This window comes from Belonocnema kinseyi, chromosome 7 (assembly GCF_010883055.1).
Source record: "Belonocnema kinseyi isolate 2016_QV_RU_SX_M_011 chromosome 7, B_treatae_v1, whole genome shotgun sequence".
Taxonomy (NCBI): domain Eukaryota; kingdom Metazoa; phylum Arthropoda; class Insecta; order Hymenoptera; family Cynipidae; genus Belonocnema; species Belonocnema kinseyi.
In genome coordinates this window covers 108,856,306-108,874,427 of record NC_046663.1, presented here as the reverse complement: position 1 = coordinate 108,874,427, position 18,122 = coordinate 108,856,306, and the positions used below count along the sequence as shown (strand labels likewise).

At 32.3% G+C, this 18,122-nt stretch overlaps 1 protein-coding gene across 2 annotated transcripts in view; it reads right to left on the bottom strand.

Annotated features, from left to right (window-relative positions):
• Window positions 1-289: 289 nt before the first annotated feature.
• The window catches only part of LOC117177383 (uncharacterized protein CG3556), a 32,119-nt gene continuing 14,286 nt past the window's right edge, over window positions 290-18,122 (bottom strand). Inside the window, exons 2-7 of one of the 2 annotated variants that reach the window (XM_033368033.1) lie at window positions 7,291-7,365; window positions 6,961-7,201; window positions 6,527-6,777; window positions 5,963-6,346; window positions 5,328-5,723; window positions 290-750 (exon numbers count right to left, since the gene is read on the bottom strand). In XM_033368033.1, coding sequence (XP_033223924.1) covers window positions 689-750; window positions 5,328-5,723; window positions 5,963-6,346; window positions 6,527-6,777; window positions 6,961-7,201; window positions 7,291-7,363 — 1,407 coding nt within the window. In that variant the 5' untranslated portion in view covers window positions 7,364-7,365 and the 3' untranslated portion in view covers window positions 290-688. The remainder of the gene's footprint in view (window positions 751-5,327; window positions 5,724-5,962; window positions 6,347-6,526; window positions 6,778-6,960; window positions 7,202-7,290; window positions 7,366-18,122) is intronic. The other variant, XM_033368034.1, reaches the window with a different exon arrangement.

Below are 18,122 nucleotides of genomic sequence, written 5' to 3'. Positions count from 1 at the left end.
TCCACTGCGGAAAGCAGTTTCTATTAAGGTTATATAAACCAGAAAAGGACAAGTTTTTTAATTTATTATATCCTAACTTGTTATTTGGTATATTGTTCTTAATATACTAATATTTCAATTAGAAGCATTCTAAATTTGAAGTGCCCGAAGTTGTTCGATTTGAAGCTAGAATCGAGATTATTTTAGACTTTGTATTTCAATCTTTCTAAAAAATAATTCGAATTTAGTGCTTTTAAAAATTAAAAGCTTGAAAAGGGTAGAGATTCTTGAAATCAGAACTACAGTTACGTACGCTTAGAATTTATTAAATATTAATATGATATAATAAATACAATATGGTTGTGCATTGCTGTTTCATAAAAAATGTTTTACTTAATATAGCTTACGTAACTAGTTATTTTACATTAACTTGATATATGTAGCTGACGAAAATGCAACGGTCGAGCTTCTCAAAGAACACAACTCTGAAAGAAGTCTTTTATGACTTCATAAAGATCTCACATGGCATTGAAAATTTGCAAGGGCATCTTTCATTGTTGTGCACAATGGCTTTTTTATTGTTCTGAATTTACTATTTATAAACGCACTAAGGGCTAAAAAAGATCTGTACCACTTACATTCTTAATTTGTCATTAATTTTTAGCTCCTTGAACCCATCGTGCATTTCTTCAGCCTCTTCTTCTTTCTCTTACAATTTCTTGTACCAGAAAAGATAGTGCTCTCCATCACTAATTTGCAAATCGTCCACACCTGTGAAAAAAGTCAAACTTTAAAAATCAATTTAAAAAATGTTTGAGTGCCTAGTAGTTATTGTTTTTGTTATTTTATTATTTTTAAAAATAAATCTGCCTGATGGGACGAGACACATAGGTATATGACCTCATTAGAAAAAAATAATTTCTGATGGAAATCTGTTTTAAGATGTTTCGTTTTTGCTTGGTGTGTTTAGGTATTAAACATTTCTAAGATTTTTATTATCCACTCATAGAATATGTTACTGAATATTGTTATTGGTTATGGTTAGGTGTTGATATTTTCCATGTCCAACTATTTTTAATAACCTTTGCTAATGTTTGCTATTAAACAATGACAGGGTTGTTACCAACTACTAATAGTGTATGTTTCTTAGGATTTTGTGTTTGCTGCTGCGGGTAGTCACGAAATATTGTTGTGGTCTGTTGCTGTTTAAAAATTTCCTGTTTAATGGTGACATTAAAATTATTAAATCCTTTTTGATACCTTTTTTCCTCGCGTTAAATCCCCATAGCAGTAGATCTTATCTCTTAAACTGGATCCCTTTCTGTGCCCAGTGGTGACAATATTTTTCTGATTTCGCTGTTCTTATTTATTATTTTTCAAATAATAATAATGAGGTTATAAATATTTAAAATTCAGTATGAGTCATTTTAAGCTGTCATGATTTATTGCTAGATGGGTAGCTGTGGTGAAAACAATTTTTTTAACTTTTTTATCATGATTTTATATTTTTTTAATTAATTACGTTTGCATAAAGCGAGAGTTTTCTGTTGGTATGAGTTATTTTTATATACAACCCTACTAAATTTTGCAAATTTTATGCTTTTGAAGCGCCTTCTAAAGCATAAAATTTGCAAAATCTAGTAGGGTAGATCAAGTAGTCCTATATGTTTCACCTATAGGTGCCACATGCAGGAAATAATACAGAATCCTATATAGGTTCCTGTATAGGACCCTACCTTATAAAGTACCGAATGGTACCTAATGGTACCATTTTCTTATATAGGATCTTATGTAGGAACCTATAGGTATAGTATCCTATTAAGGAACCCAACTAGGAATTTTCAGTTGGGTATCTTTGAATGCAAGCCTTCCTACTGACAATGTTATTGTCTCTGTTATTGTCTTGTTAACGTCTGTTAGTAGCGATAGTTATTCTTCACAGAGAAAGTTTTTAATTACTATTTTTATTGTCAGTTACTATAATCCAGTCGCCACTAACACTTCTGTATGCACTAATATGTCTCCGAGATTATCCTTTTTTAAAAGCTCAAAAAAAGGCTTCTGATCACGAATAACCTTTGTAGGTTTTCGATATCTGGGTCAATTTTTGTTTAAACAATTTCATTTGTTATTCACAAAGAGTTTATGAACTCATTTTTAGCATGGCTGAGCAAAAATAAAACTTTTAGGCGTCTTGTACTTTTTTAGTATGACAAACTCTTTACAATATGCACAGTTATAAACAAATGATTTTTTGACAAAATTGTTATATTTATAGTGTTACGTCAGAATCCATTGCTCATCTCCTAAGAGGAAAAAAAAATCTTCCGATCGAATAAAAACTTCTTTCCTTAAATTATATCATATATCATAATATCATGTATCACGAGTATTACTTGAAATTGTTACGAAACCTTTATCTAGCATTAATAACATAATTTTTGTCCATATTTTTTTATTAATTGTTTATAATAATTGATATAAATAATTACCCTTAATAATTAGAACTGACTTGAATTTTTTTATTAATCCTTGCCACATGAATAAACTTTTCACTCTCGTGATGTTTTCTCGTACGAAAAACCTTTATTTATTCAATGACTTATAAACAATGGATTTTTTATAAATATACGCTCCCTTAAAAGCCACCGTGTCCAAGTTATTAGCGATTATCTTTTTTTTATTGTAAAATGATTTGATGAAACAAATCAATCCTTTCTTCGACCGTTGATATTTATTGATTTCAAATCGTAGATTTCAAGTTATTTATGTCTTACGGTCCAATCGTAAATCGAAAAAATAAATATGAGTCAAAAAAACATGTTCTTCTGACGTTTCAGTACACATGCGTACCTTTTTCAAAGGTTCTTAAACCTGAGTTGATGATAGTTTAAATAGTCAAACAGCAATTTCTGTTCGTCCGTCCTAACCTACGCCAATTTTGTTTTTTCTCGTAAAATTTTAAAAAATGTAGTGTAATCGATTGAAGTCTCGAAAAAATTTTTTGGGACTTAAAAAAATGACTAAATTTTAATTAATTTTCTTTAAACTATTGACTGCAATGCTCCTTTTTTTTACTGAAAATTGATCTGTTTGACTATTTAAACTATCATCAACTCAGGTTTAAGAACCTTTGAAAAAGGTACGCATGTGTACTGAAACGTCAGAAGAACATGTTTTTTTGACTCATATTTATTTTTTCGACTTACGATTGGACCGTAAGACATAAATAATTTGAAATCAATCTTTTTTTTATATCGTTTATTTTACCATGAAAAATATGATTATCTTCGGTAACATTTCCAATATCTGTCCCTTATTGTTTATAACTATTGTTATTAAAAAAATACTCAAATTAAGAAAATGGATACAATCTTATCGTACAATAAAATATCACGAGAGCGAAAAGTTTTATTTTGTGCTATAGATTATTAAAAAATATTGAAAAATCGATTTTCCCAATTGAACGTTTTTTATAATAAGACTAGTTATTAACAATAAGGCGCAGATATCGAAAATGCTACTCAAACTAATCATACTTTTTACAGTTAAATTAACGATATAAAAAAAGGTATTCGCTCATAGCTTGAAAATCGTTGCTTCTAAGGGAGCGAATATTTATAAAAATATATATTGTATATAAGGCCGCGAATAAATAATAGCGCGTTGTACGAAAAATAACACGGGAGCGAAAAGTTTTATTTTTAACTTTTTTGATTTTTAAAGTTTTATTTTGTGCCATATTAGTGCATACAGATGTGTTAGTGGCTAACGGATTACTAGGGACTGCTAGTGAGAATTGTTGTTGTTGATTGCTGATTATTGTTATTGCCCTTTTTTGAGGGTTGTTATTCTAAATTTCAGGAATTGTTATCGGACCATTTCTAGGGATTTAAATCGAAATTTGCAAGAGGTTTCCTATTAAATGATTCTAGTAGTTTTTAGTGAACGTTACTTGAAATTGTCACTGATTCTCCGTGAAAAAGTCACGACCTTGTAGCTAGGTCTCGGTTACGGGATAAAAAAATCAAACATTAAATCCCTATTTCTTTGAAAAATGTATGAATAAATTTAGAAGTTCTTTACGAACAGTTCGAATTTCCAACGAACATTTCCTGAAAATTGCATGCTTAAATATAAAAAGGGAAAAATTTTATTTGTGCGATTTAAATTATATCTATAAATTCGCAACAACTCTGAGGATTTGAAACCTCGAACTCGACAGTTTCTAAACATAAAACATGGGTGCGTAAACACTCCCAGCCATCGAGGCTCAACAATGTAGGTATAACAAAAATTCTAGCCACTCATCCGGCGAATTCAAACCACACATACGCACCGAGCGGCTGAGTAAGAGTGTGTGCGGGCCACGTAAATACGAACCTACGTTCTAGTTCCCAGATTTGTTAGGCAAGCTCGTGAGTGCTCTGCGAAACTTTTCCCAAGCACTCATCATATTTTTGTAATTATTTACGGGAAAAAGTGATGAGCGGTTTTAGACTTGTCATATCGAGTTTATCAATTCTTTCTTAAAATTCACAGATTATTTACGAAATTACATCAATGTCCAATAAATGTTTCTCATATCCGAGTCCTAGCTACTAGTTCGTGACTTTTTCACGGATACATTTTTTCTGTGTAGGGTATCTTACAGACTATTGCCATTGCCTCTTTCCAAGGGTTTTATTATCAATTGTTGCAGGTTCTCACTGTGAGTATTGTTATTATCTGTTGTTAATTATTGTTATTGGGAAGTGTTTTTATTACCCGTTGCTAGTAATTGTTACTAACTATAGCTATTGTCCGTCGCTAAAGCTTGTTATCTCCATTGCTGAGAATTGTTATTAGAATTTTCCTACTAAGGTTTTTACTAACTATACTGTAATTGTCCGTTGCTAAGGATTGTTAATTCCAGTTAATAGAGGGAGTCATTATCCAACTCTAGAGATCGTTACTGGCCATAGCTTGAAGTTGTTGCTGATTATTTTCATTGTTAGTTAATAGTGGATGTTATTCAGTGTTGCTGTTCTTATTGCTCATTCTGGTTATTCAGCGTGTTTACATGTTCTTACTGATTATTATTAATTATTTTTTCTGAAGGTGTTTCTTATCTGTTTATAACGCTTGTTGTAAGCTATTGCTATTATCCGTTTTCATGGGTTTTATTTCTGCTACCACGGGCTATTCCTGACTTGTTATCCATTGCTAATTGTCGTTATTATCAGTTGCTCAGTATTATTGTTGACCGTTATATATGTTTTAATTTGTGATAATAGATTTAAATATCTTAGGAAATCCTATACTGTATACACATACCGCCTACTTTTTATTTAATAATTCCACGTTACCTCCTGGAGCAACAAATTGGTTTCCTGGTGGTAGAGATGGTTCTGGTGGTGTCGGCAGTCTATAAAGCAGCCAATAGTGATAGGACATCGGTTCCTCCCTATAACCAGCCAGAGTATGAACATAGTGTCCATTTGGCCAATCGGAAGCTTGGAATTGAAAATGCGGTGACATTTCCGCAGCCAAAAGCATTACACTATAAAAAGTCTCGTTTTTAAGTGATGTGACGCAGATATTATAAGTTTCATTCACGTTGCTTCCAACCCAAAGGGTGTATGAAACGTTGACTAGAATCGGCGTTTGTGTTGTCAATATTTCCGACCCAGCAATGCTCATATTTCCCAAATACGAAGTATTTTGTATGTCAGGGTGGTTTTTGGATACGGAAAAATCTGCAACTAATAAATCAGAAAAATTACGTGCGTCAATTCTGAACGTTATATTCGATCTTTTTATGATGAGTTTAGACAATTTTCTAAAATAAATTTTGATCAATTATATGCATATGACATTACCGTCTAATCATGAGGGTGAGAAATAATGAATATTTTTAAAAGCTACTATTTTTCAAGATTAGTATTCAATTGCTATCTTAAAATGTACTATTTGAAGCTTGGTGGTTTTATTGTTACATTACCATTTGTAGTGAGACGTGGAGGAGTGATATCAGTAAGTCCTTGTCCACAATCTAAAGCCCTAATAGTGGCCAATCCTTGAGGTACAACGCCAAGAATAACTTCAGCAGTGAGTCGGATATCTCCGTCGAAGGAACCATCAGTTTTTTGACGACTCGAAAGCCAAGCTAGTGCAGCTGTTCTATTCCACGTATCCGTTGGTTCATTCTCTGTCTCTTCTAAAGCTTGCATCACTAAAGTCGTAGTGTGAAGATCACCAAAACTTCCATCATGCCGTTGTTGCCGGGCCAAACTTAAGGAAGGCTTTCGTACAAAATGCTGCAAATTTCTATGCCTGTGATCCTGGACAATACACCGCAATGCGAGAATCACCATTGCTACTGTGTCTAGAACAATTAAAAAATATGTATGGTTTTATTATATTAATAAAATTTGTACCAAGTATTACACATATGATTTTTGTAACTTTTTCACAAAACATTATTCATTTCTAGTCAAGCTAAAGACGAGAGCGCTCTTAAGGGCAATAAACAAATTTGTATAAATAAAAATAATAAAATGTGTACCTAAATTGTGATCCTGTGGAGAGCTTGCGATGTCTAAAAGCCTTCGTATTTGTCTTTTGCGACCATGAGCTTGAGCACTACAAACAGCTAATGTGGTAAGCGCGAATTCATAGTCCGTTGGGGGTTCTTCATGATGCTGCAATGTTCCGACTAAATCATGTCCGTAAAACTGTCTTGGATCCATACAAAGAGCATTTAAAGCCAATGTGTAACGGGCCAATCGAACTGGTGAAAATCCTGCTTCTCTGTGTCTACAAATATACATAGATTTTTTGTTACTATATAGAGGAAAGTTTCTAACAAATTAAGCACTGATTCAATTTTTCCAGCAATTATTCGTAAAATATTCAAGAAAAGTTGTGAAAATTTCTCTTAATATTAATCTAAATTTTACTGATCTAACTAATAGAATATTAGAAAAATATTTTTAATACCTCCAAAGGAGAAGGACAATTTCCAATTCCATCTGCTTGGTACTGAGTTGCATTTCTAAAGAAGCTGCAGGAGGAATATTGTCGTCTTTTGATAAATTTGCCAACCTAAGGGCCAGCAAGATCCTGTGAGTATCATTTTTCCAACCAGCGTCCTTGTCCCTTTGACTCCAAAGCCACAAGGTTGCTCGTTCTAATATTGCTTCCGCTTCTGAGTCGACGCTCGTTACTTCCGTGTTTCCTGCTGAAAAACAGAAAATTTCATAATAATATGTTATAAGGTTAATAAACAGTATAAGCAAGAAAACCCATTTTCTTTCTTTCAGATTTTACCTTCTCCTAGAACGAGCATACACATCAGGCCAAGTACAAGAGTCACACCTGCCATGTTAGCCCTGCCCCACATTTCTGCAGAAGATAAAAATATGGATTTTAATTTTAAAATGTGTTTCAATTAATTGATAATAAAACTTTAATAGAACAATCTGTAAATGGATGAAATGAGCTATTTCTCAAATTATCGGGTTTGTATAACAAAAAACATTAGACAGTAACGGTCACGAGTATGAGACCACGCGTCGAGACTTGAACAAATTTTGTTTGTTATGTATATAATAAATGAATATATAAAATATGTAATCATGAAGTTTCTGTAAAAGCTATATAAAATATATTTACTTTATATTTTTATTATTAATATTACCCATGAATGAGATGTTTTCGAATTTTTTATATATATTCTTTTTTTCGTTCTTATATCATTCACCAGTTAAACAAAACAGCACAATAATGGTGTTAAGTAAGAACGATTCTGTAGAGATTTCCTTCTAATATGAGCTGAAGAATGATGAAATTTTTTTATTATTTCAAATGTCATTAAATTTTTAATGTAACATTGAAATTTGCACTCATTTAAAGATTTAGAAAATTACTGCACCCTACTAGTAGATTAATTTTGCTGAGAATTTTGATCTTTTAACCTGTTTGAGAGGAAAAAGTTTAACTCTCATATAATTAACATTATAACAATTTAGGCAATCGTCAAATCAATCATCAGTCTCAAACTCGTAAACAGTAAATTCAATTCATTCAAATTCAATTCATTCAAATTCACTTTGAATTCAATATAATTGTTTCTTCCTGAAATCAAGTACTAAAAAGTAATACAGCTACATGGAAGCAATGTCTCCGTCTCAATGCCTCCATAGCCTCATTAATATTCGATATTTTTTCATACTAAGCTTAGTTTTTAGACACAATATTTTGAATATGTAGATACACTTGAGAAATATCCAAAAATTTCCCTTAATTTCGTTTGGAAAACTTCGGAATTATGAGCACAATTGAATTTTCATGAATTTGATTTAATCAATTTTTATTTAATTGTATTTACGTTGATTCACCTGGAATTAACTGTTATTAATTCACCTTAAGCTTACTGAAATTCTCTTTGAATTCAATTTAAATTCGGTGTGAATATATCTGATTTAATTAAATTAAATTACCTTCATTTCGGTTTAAATTGACTTAAACTTTCACTTTACTCCAGTAATTCGATTCGACTTGAGTCTTATTAATTCTTATTAACTTAAATTCACTTAAATTAACATTAACTTTTTGTCAGATTTTGGATATGTAAATCCTTTTGAAATCACTTTATTTAGTTTAATTAGTTTACCCTAAAGTAATTTGAAATCTCATCAGAAATATTATTGCAATCATTTGTGATACTTTTTAATTAAAATTATTTTTCAAAATAAAACCAACAATCAAAAGACTAATTACAGGATTACATGTGAAGTAAAGTAATTGTGAACGCACAAAAAATAAATTATGAGCTAAATTAACGAAGTGCTTATTCGAATATTTGTGAAGGTTAATTACATTACAGAAAGATGAAATTAAAGTAGTGCGACCCTACTCGCTTACTGGAGCCAGCATATGACATTAGAGTCATTAGACAACACCAAAAGAAGAGTGCTGAAACTCTCCAGTAATTTTATATCTGTATGATCTTCATTTTCTTTATATGTTTTTTTAGTTCGAATAATGAAAGTTTAAAACAATTATAATCACATACGAACATAAATTTTGTTGGTAGAAATTTTATTATATAAATAGAAATTAGATAATAACGGTATATCGAGATGCCTTATAAAGTCTTGAGTTTACCACGAAAAAGTTGATTTGAACTCGAATATAAGTTATTCAAGTTAGAAATTATCCTGAGTTTTTCTTTTTTTTTTAACCAATCAACACGATTAAATTACTCGAGTTTTTTACGATCGAATTAATAATGTAAAGTTAAATTGAACCTTAATTAAGTTTGGCAGTAATCCAAACTAGTGAGATCAATAAATTCCACGCGTTTCCTGCAGATGTGTAACAAATAAACTTTAGTGACAGTCTTACTCAGACATTCTAGTCCCTTTTATCGACCTACCACTGCATGTGACAAGGATAACAACCAACATTTTCAGAAAGTTACTAGCATTTGAAAAATGTAAATGAAGCATGTAAATTCTTATATAGCACTCATCCTATTCCGTGCTTTCGTGCAGTTTGAACGTCATACATATAGACAGTCATTTTCAGTCAATTGGAAGTTTTCAGTTCTTCAACGCTTAAATTGTTCAACTTTAATAAAAGACGCATTTATAAGGAAAAAACCTTTTTTACATTTAAATGTCAAGCACGCACAAGTAACAAGTATTAAATTTACCTTAATGAAGTCTACCTACTTTTAATTGTTCAAATAATCTCTTTTAGTATCCCCGAGAAAAAATGATCAAAGCTCAAATTAAGTGACAAAAAGCTGTTGTCCTCTCAAAACTTTTAAACATAAAAAGCCCATTAAGTAGAAAAACGACTTTCTCGGTTTCCACAAAGGGACTAATTGAAAGCTTGCTTGACAAGAACTTTTAAAAAATATGTGCTGCGCAAGATTTATTCATCTTTTTCGTACAGTCATCGACATCAAAAAGCGGAGGTTCTGCTGTCCTTTATTATTAAATGGACCAGGAAGTATACCAACGACCTTTACTTAGAAGTTGAATATTCAAGTATATAACAGTAGTCTAACTTAAAATAGCAGAACTGCTGAACTAAACGAAATTTGAGACATGACGTGACGCATCGATAAATCCCAACTTGTCAATTTCATGAGAAATTGACGAGCATTACCGCACCGGGAAAACGTATATCTTTCGCAAACTCGTTCAGCACTATGAACATATATTGGCATAATGATGGAACCCGTTATGACCACGCTGCTGATAATTTGGGTATAAGGGTAAAAATAAAAAATTTCAAGATTCACCTAATAAGTAATGTTAGAAATATGATTTGAAACTTGGGCCAAATACATTTTTTCTGTTATTGTGTGTCTAAAATATGACGAATATTGTGAAAAGAAAGATCAAGAAATATATGACTATAAAATTATTTGTAGTTCAGCTGATAAAAATAGATAAAATGACAGAAAATCGAATTAACCCTTGAAGGACCAAACGTCCGTTCTTCCAACACTTTTTTCAGCGACATTTCTTGCTACCGAATAAATTGTTAAAAAATTTGAAAACAATTAATTCTAATGTAAAATTTCATGAAGTTTTGAAATACGCTATTAGGAATGCAACAGCATTCACTCTGAAATAATTATAGACGCTCATTTAACAAAAAATACGAAATCTTCATGGCATCAAATTTTGATTTGATTTTTTTTTCGAATTTGTGAAGATTTGTGTTAGTTTTCCGAAATTCAAGATGGCTATGTCCAATATAGCGGCTAAAAGCCATACTTTTACAGTCTCATCAGAGAATTTGTGTAAAATTTGACCCCCCCCCCCTCGTTTTTGTTAAATGTTCACGTTTTGAGAACCCCTGAATCCGAAAAACTGGTTTTTACGAATATGTCTGCCTGTATGCCTTTCTGTCTGCATGTATGTATATATGTATGTATTTATGTGTGTTGGTGGGTCTCTCTATCTGTCTGTGAGCACGATAACTTTTGAAAAAACTAATTTATTAGATTGGCGTTTAGTAAACTCTTTTAGTATGGCCTAAACTAAAGGTGAAGTTCGTTAGCCAGCCATTTTGAATCGAAATTAAAAAAATGAGCTCAATTTTAATCTTTTTTAGGCCAATTTTTTTTTTTTAATACAAAAATTCTCTGTACGGATACACATAGTATTTAAAAAGACGAACCATTTATCCTAATTACTTTTTTCACAAAATGGAAGATTACCAGAGATATGGAATTTACAATATTCCAAAAAACACGAAAAAGAATATTTTAAGCTAAATAACGCACGATATTAGCAAAATTCTAGAGAGGAAAAATGTTGATTTTGAATGCCCTACAAGATTATCATAACAACTGGTTGAGTTTCGGTAGAAAATTCAATTGACAAAGCCTGGGTCACTGAGATTAGGGATATAATTTAGAAGTTAAAAAACAGTCAGGCTGCTGTGTAGACCGCTTGTGTAACTTTTAAATTGTAAAAATATAATTGGAAATGCGCAAATTCAATTTTTGAAAAAACGGCGGAAGTTGCAATAAAATGTTTAATAACAACAGTTTTTTTAAAGAACGTGCATTTTTTAAATAAGACAATGAAACTACATGGGTTACTGTTGTAGATGCTTTGACCGAGCATGCAGCGCGAGGCAAATACATTATTGATCAAATACATTATTGTATATAGGGGTTTTTGGGGTCGATGATCACGAACCCAAAATCATATTTGCAAAATTCAAGATGTTCGATCAAATATGACACCCGAAAGTTACTGAAACATTCCAATTTTCATACAAATTCGCACGTGGGGTTTTGGGTGCCGCTGATGACAAATCTGGAATCAGATGTTCGACATTCAAGATGGCGGATCACTGCCGATGCCAAAAATGACTGAAACATTCTGATTTTCATAGGGTGACCATAATTGATTTTCAGAAAGTAGGATACACAAAATTTCTCAAAGTATTTAATCTTCCTTGTCAGAAATTTATTATTGAAAGAGATATTTATTTAGAAAGATACATTTATTCTGAATGAACTTAACGAACGTTTCTTCCAAAAAATTTAATGAAAATCTCATTCAAGCGAATGTTATATGTACTGAAATAAATGAAGGTTGAAACGAATGTGTCAAAATATTATATTTAGATAATACTTATTTCAATGAAACTCAAACGTATTTATCAAACAAAAAATTATTTCGATCATTCGAATTAATTAGTTGCAGATTGTTTTCTCAAACTAGAATTTCTTCCAATGAAATTAAGAAATCTTCCATTTTTTAAATCAACCTAAATTTTATTTAATTCCATCAAATTTTCATATTTAGCCAAGAAAACAATTGTTTTGGTTAAATACAGTTTTTATATTCTTTAAAAGGTAGCATTAAGAGGTTTTTGAATACTTAAGAATGTAGACAGGGGCATAGGTTACGATGACAATTTCAAATATTTAAAGGATTTTACATCTACATCATTAACATTTGGCTGAAATGTAAATATAGGATATTGTAGTATAACTTAGATGCTAAAATATCCTTACATTTAAAGAAGATATTATTTTAAATAAGAGTTTCATTTCTTGGGACCAATTATTGTATATTTATTTTATTCCTACCGATATCTAAAGACGGAGGAGCATTTTTGCTACTTTTTCATAAAATGCACCGAAGGTGCTTGTCACGTCATTTTCCTCCTGACTAAATGAATCCGAGGACGTTGGGAATGCATTTGGGAGGCTAAATAGGAAAATGGAGGAATTTTAATATTTACTAATATCAGAATACCGCTCTGAAAATATTTCAGAATCGTCTTTGACGGTGAGAAATGTGTAATTAAAATTGTCTGCGCTTCAAGCAGGATTTAAGCAAATCAGTATCTGATGTCTTTTTCTCATAATCCGAAATTAAATGTGCCATTAAAATTTTAAGGAAGACAGAAAAAAGTTTTATAATGAAATACGAAATTCGTATATTTCATTTTTGATTTTTGATTATTTTATTTAAAACTCATCATCAGAGAATTTCAATATTACATTCTTTGCCGAAGAGATTAAAAATGTTGAATCCAAACTTCACAGATGTGAAGTCTTTTCCAAAATGCTGACTTCTTTATGGATATGATACATTTTCGTCTACACTCTTATGATTCCAAACTTCAAATCAAATTCTAATTGATTATAATAATTCAAGTTGGATGAATGTGAATTCAAGGAACTGAACCAAACATAACTGAATCCATAGAAATCAATAAAAATTATATTAAACTCTAGGAATCAAAAGTTAATTCCAACAACTTCACTTGAATTGAGCGAAAGCCAAGTTAATACCGGTGAATTTAACAGAAACTAACAATGAATGTCTATTTATTTGTGGTAAATCCGGGACTCACTTTGAATTCAATGTAAACTATGCATGACGCTGTACAAATTCATTGATATCTAAATCTAAAATTCACGATATCTAAACTTTGTTTAAGTGTTTCTGCAGTTTTTACAGGATTTCACGGGATTTTCAAGTCGGTCAACCTTTTGAATGGGATTTCACGACATTAAGATGTCTATGAAATTGAAAAGATTCCAAAGAATTTTCAAATTATCAAAAAAAATTTAAGGAACTTACAAAATTTTCAGATTTCATGAAAGATTTAAGAAATGGTAACTACGCGACTGTATATTTATTGGACGTACGTAATATAAAATATTATATATAGGTAATTAAAAAATAACGCAAACAAATTATGATATAATATGCATAATAGTACAGAAATAATTTCAACGGCCAAAACTTGTTTTAATGAGCATAGTTTAAACAAACGATTATAAAGAGGAAAGTTACGGGAAAATGCTTTGTATCCCCCCCCCCCTCGGCCCTCAAGATATATTCGCAACCTCCCCTACCCACAGTCGCGCAAAAAAATCGTTACAAAAATGGTTTTGGGTTTAAATGAATGCTTTTGTTTTTGTGTATAATTCTTTGGAGACTTCATTATAAAAATAAATTTCTCATTATTCAATGTTATGATCAAATGTCCAAGCATTAGGAGTATCTTGAAGCCCCCCCCTTTTCTCTCTCTCTCTCTCTCTCTGCCCGTATTGCCTGTCTCTGTCTGTATGCATTCCTCTGGGTGTGGGAGTGGGTGTGGGTGTGGGTGTGGGTGTGGGTGTGGGTGTGGGTGTGGGTGTGGGTGTGGGTGTGGGTGTGGGTGTGGGTGTGGGTGTGGGTGTGGGTTTTTTAAATTTCTATTCCGGAGATATTGTTGGAAGGACTATCATTTGAGGTAAAGTTTTATAATTAATATTACTATTTCAAACGATACCGGCTAATATATTAAAACCAAATTTCAAGTTTGGGTAAGATAAAGTGCCTAATTCCGCCCCCCCTCCCCATCTGATTTTGGCTGGAAAGTCGTAACTTCTATCGCTTATGTTACGAATGCGTTTGCACGAAGTCTTGTGTCCAGAACTGCTTTTCCTAATAAATTAAACGAGCCAACGCTTTCCGATCCGCCAAATTGTAAGAAACTCAGCTAGTTCAAGTTTTTGTGTGATATTTGTTTTGAAATATAACACTTACTACCTTTTTTCACGTCATTCTTATTATTATTGAATAAATTGTGTTAGTCCGGGAGCCAGGTACAGTCTCGTGGCCTTTTCAATTCGGATGGAGCCACCAAGGTTCTTTTATGTATTTTGACCTACTGAATCCAAATTTTTTGGGTGGCCTTTCGCCCGAGCGGTCGGTTTTTTGTTATTAACATTTCATTAACAATTAATAGAAAATTTTATTTTTTACCAAACAAACAATTTTTTCAACTTTTTTTTCATATTTTGAATCGAAAAGGTTCCCAGTAATTTTTCTCCCACATCCATACTTTTTAAGAAAAAAATTGGCAACGTTTTTAAAAATGCAATTTTTCCCATTTTTGACGCTAGGTCAGATGTACCCCATACACATTTTTATAATCCGAGTCCACGTCATATTTCCTTAACGTGTATATTATGCAAAAAAAAATATTTCAAGTTCGTTTAAACAAATAGCTTTGGAGTGGGACGGGTTGAAAGTTCAAGGTTTTCCGAGCCATTTAGCCATTTAGCAACGGCGGCCGAGGAGTTCGCCAAGGCGCGAGTGACGCGGCGGTATACGCTGAGTCAGCCGCGCGCGCTCGGAAAAACTTGAACTTTCAATTCGTCCCACTCCAAAGCTATTTGTTTAAACGAACTGGAAATATTTTTTAATGATAATATACACGTTAAGGAAATATGACGTGGACTCAGATTATAAAAAAAGTGTATGGGGTACTTCTGACCTAGTGTCAAAAACTGGAAAAATTGCATTTCTAAAAACTTTGCCAATTTTTTTCTCAAAAAGTATGGGTGTGGTAGAAAAATTACTAGGAACCTTTTCGTTTAAAAATATGATGAAAAAGTTAAAAAAAATTTTTGTTTGGTAAGAAATCAAATTTCCTATTTAATGTTTTAAAAAATGTAAATAACAAACAACCGACCGCTCGGGCGAACAGCCACCCACAAAATTTGGATTCAGCAGGTCAAAATACATTTAAAAAAACCTTGGTGGCTCCATCCGTATTGAAAAGGTCACGAGACTGTACCTGGCTCCCGGACTATGTCGTGTTTGTATGAATGCTGCAAAATAAATGCTGACGACAACATTTCCTACTGCTATTGTTTTATTCCTTACATTATTTATGAGAAAAAAAGAGGACGGGATTAAGACCAAATTTTTGAAAATCATGAAAATGACTTTCTTCTGCAAATATTTGAAACCTCGTTTTCTTCTTAATTTTAGCACTACTTGTTTTAAGAAGAATGATCAGCATATTATTTGATTAGGTGCTTAAAATAACAAAGGATTGCAGGGGAATCCCCAGTAGATCGACGGAATTAAAGTCGCGTACTTGAATGTGTGCTGAAAATCGAATTCTAATCCCTTTATCGAATTGCGCTACAAGAGTTCTTGGTAAATTAAGTCCAGCCATTTATTTCCATGAGAACTTTTAATACAGGCCCCTGTGATATTGCGTGGGATCGATATCACCGCGTCTGTCGCCGGTCGGGTCAATGTAGATACGAGGTACGTGTTTTTTTCTGGAAAATATAATAAAATACGATACAATGGACGGATATAGACAAAAATAATAGAAGTAGTTAGTGGCCACTTAAGGATTTTTTCCAGTTTAACAATTTGTGAAAAACACTATACGTACGCGTCGAACGAAATTCTAAAATACACAGATGGATAAGCAATTTTTATGAAGATTTAAATTATCCTAGAAAGTTAAGCAATAAAAGTAGTAGATAATTTATATTCAAATAAATTAACAATAATGTCAAAAGCCACAATCATTATCTAAGAAGACATAGTGATGAGAATAGGCCACTGACTGCATGATTGACTACTAAACTATGCAGTGAAATACAGCCATAAGACACCTCGTTGGCCACACCAGGTTATAGATTACTGATTTTGAAAGCACAGTGATTATCCGCTAAATCGTATAATCTTTGGCTAGAGTTTCAATCATATGCAAAACTACGAAATCTTGCCGACCCACCAAACAAATACCTATATTCCTCCTCCAACCATCACCCATCTCAAAAACAATCGACCATCTACTCCCTTGTATACAGAACTGTCTCCATAACAGATCAAGATAAATTAAAAAAGAAGTTACAAAACGTTCAATAATTCCTAATAAAGAACGAGTACGAAAACAAACAAATTGATAACGCAATAAGAAAATACACTCAAAAAAACAAGTCAACACAACCTACGAAAAAAATAGAGAGTGAAACGACCACCATCCTACCGTATATTCAAGGTGTCGCAGAACAAATAGGAAGAATTCTCAACAAACACAACATCCCAACCATATTGAACCCACCTGCGGATATTTATGCTTTGAATTTGGAATGCTTAAATAAAACTTTATCAAAAAGTTCTCTTTTAGACGGCAGTATTTATATGCGTCTTCATATTCTAAATTGTCTACTTAATTAAGTATAGTCAAAGATTAAGTTTCTCTAAGCTCTGTAGGCTTTGAGGTACACATTTCTCTTCGTGAAACTCGTGCTGCGCATTCGATGTTCGACAGACATTTGTAAACAGGTTTTTTACATCTTTTTTTCGAAACTTTCGTCGTTTTTCCACAAATTTTTATTTCTATTTTCAATGTCATTTTTCACGAATAAAACAAAAAGTACGCGTCTTATCACGAAGTGATTCGTAACGGAATTGTAGATATTTTTGGGACAACAATTTTGGTTAATTCACCTTTTTTCGTATCCTGCATAGTTTGAGCACAAATGGAATTTTTTATTTTTTATTATTGTTTGTGCAATCAAAATTTTATATTTGGATTTTCCAAGAATAGAAAAAAGTCATATGGATAAATTATTTGTCGATTTTAATACTATAAATATCCGTACGTAGAATTTTCAAATTCCAAAAAAGTAGTCTCAAAAATTTTCAAAATGCGTTCACTTTTTGAATTTTTATCAAAAATGGCTGGTTAACGAACTCGTTCTTTTTTTTAGGACCTAAAAAAAGTGAGCCATAGATGGATTTGATCCGTTCATTTTTCCGAGTGTTATCGTGTTTACGGACGGACGGCCGGACAGACAGACGCCATTGTAAACACTTTTTTCGGATTCAGGGGCTCTCAAAACGTGGAGATTCGTTTAAAAACTGTGGTGTCAAATTTCGGACAATTCTAATACTTTCTCAATCATAAAGGATGAGAATGTAAAAAGATACATCTCAGTGATCCGAGAGTATATAAAATCCCTTGCTCTTCCGGCAAAGTCTATACTGAATAATACGGGAGTGCGGTGCACCCCGAGTAAAAATGCTTCGACTTAAGTTCGACTTGGTTATTTCTGGAGTTCGTCTCCAAGACATTGATGTCTCGCTGCGTCTCAAAACTGAGCTAAGACATAGGCCCTCGTCTTACGGTTATGGCCACGACAGCTAAAACGGAGTTTACTTGTATTAAGTCGGGCCTTGTCTTAGCTAAGACGACGTTCACTTGTCTCAAAACGAGCCTTGTCTTTGCTGAGGTAATCGAACCTTTTTTGGCTCATAAATGAGACTAAAATCCATGAATGAAAAATTTGTAATAATTAAATT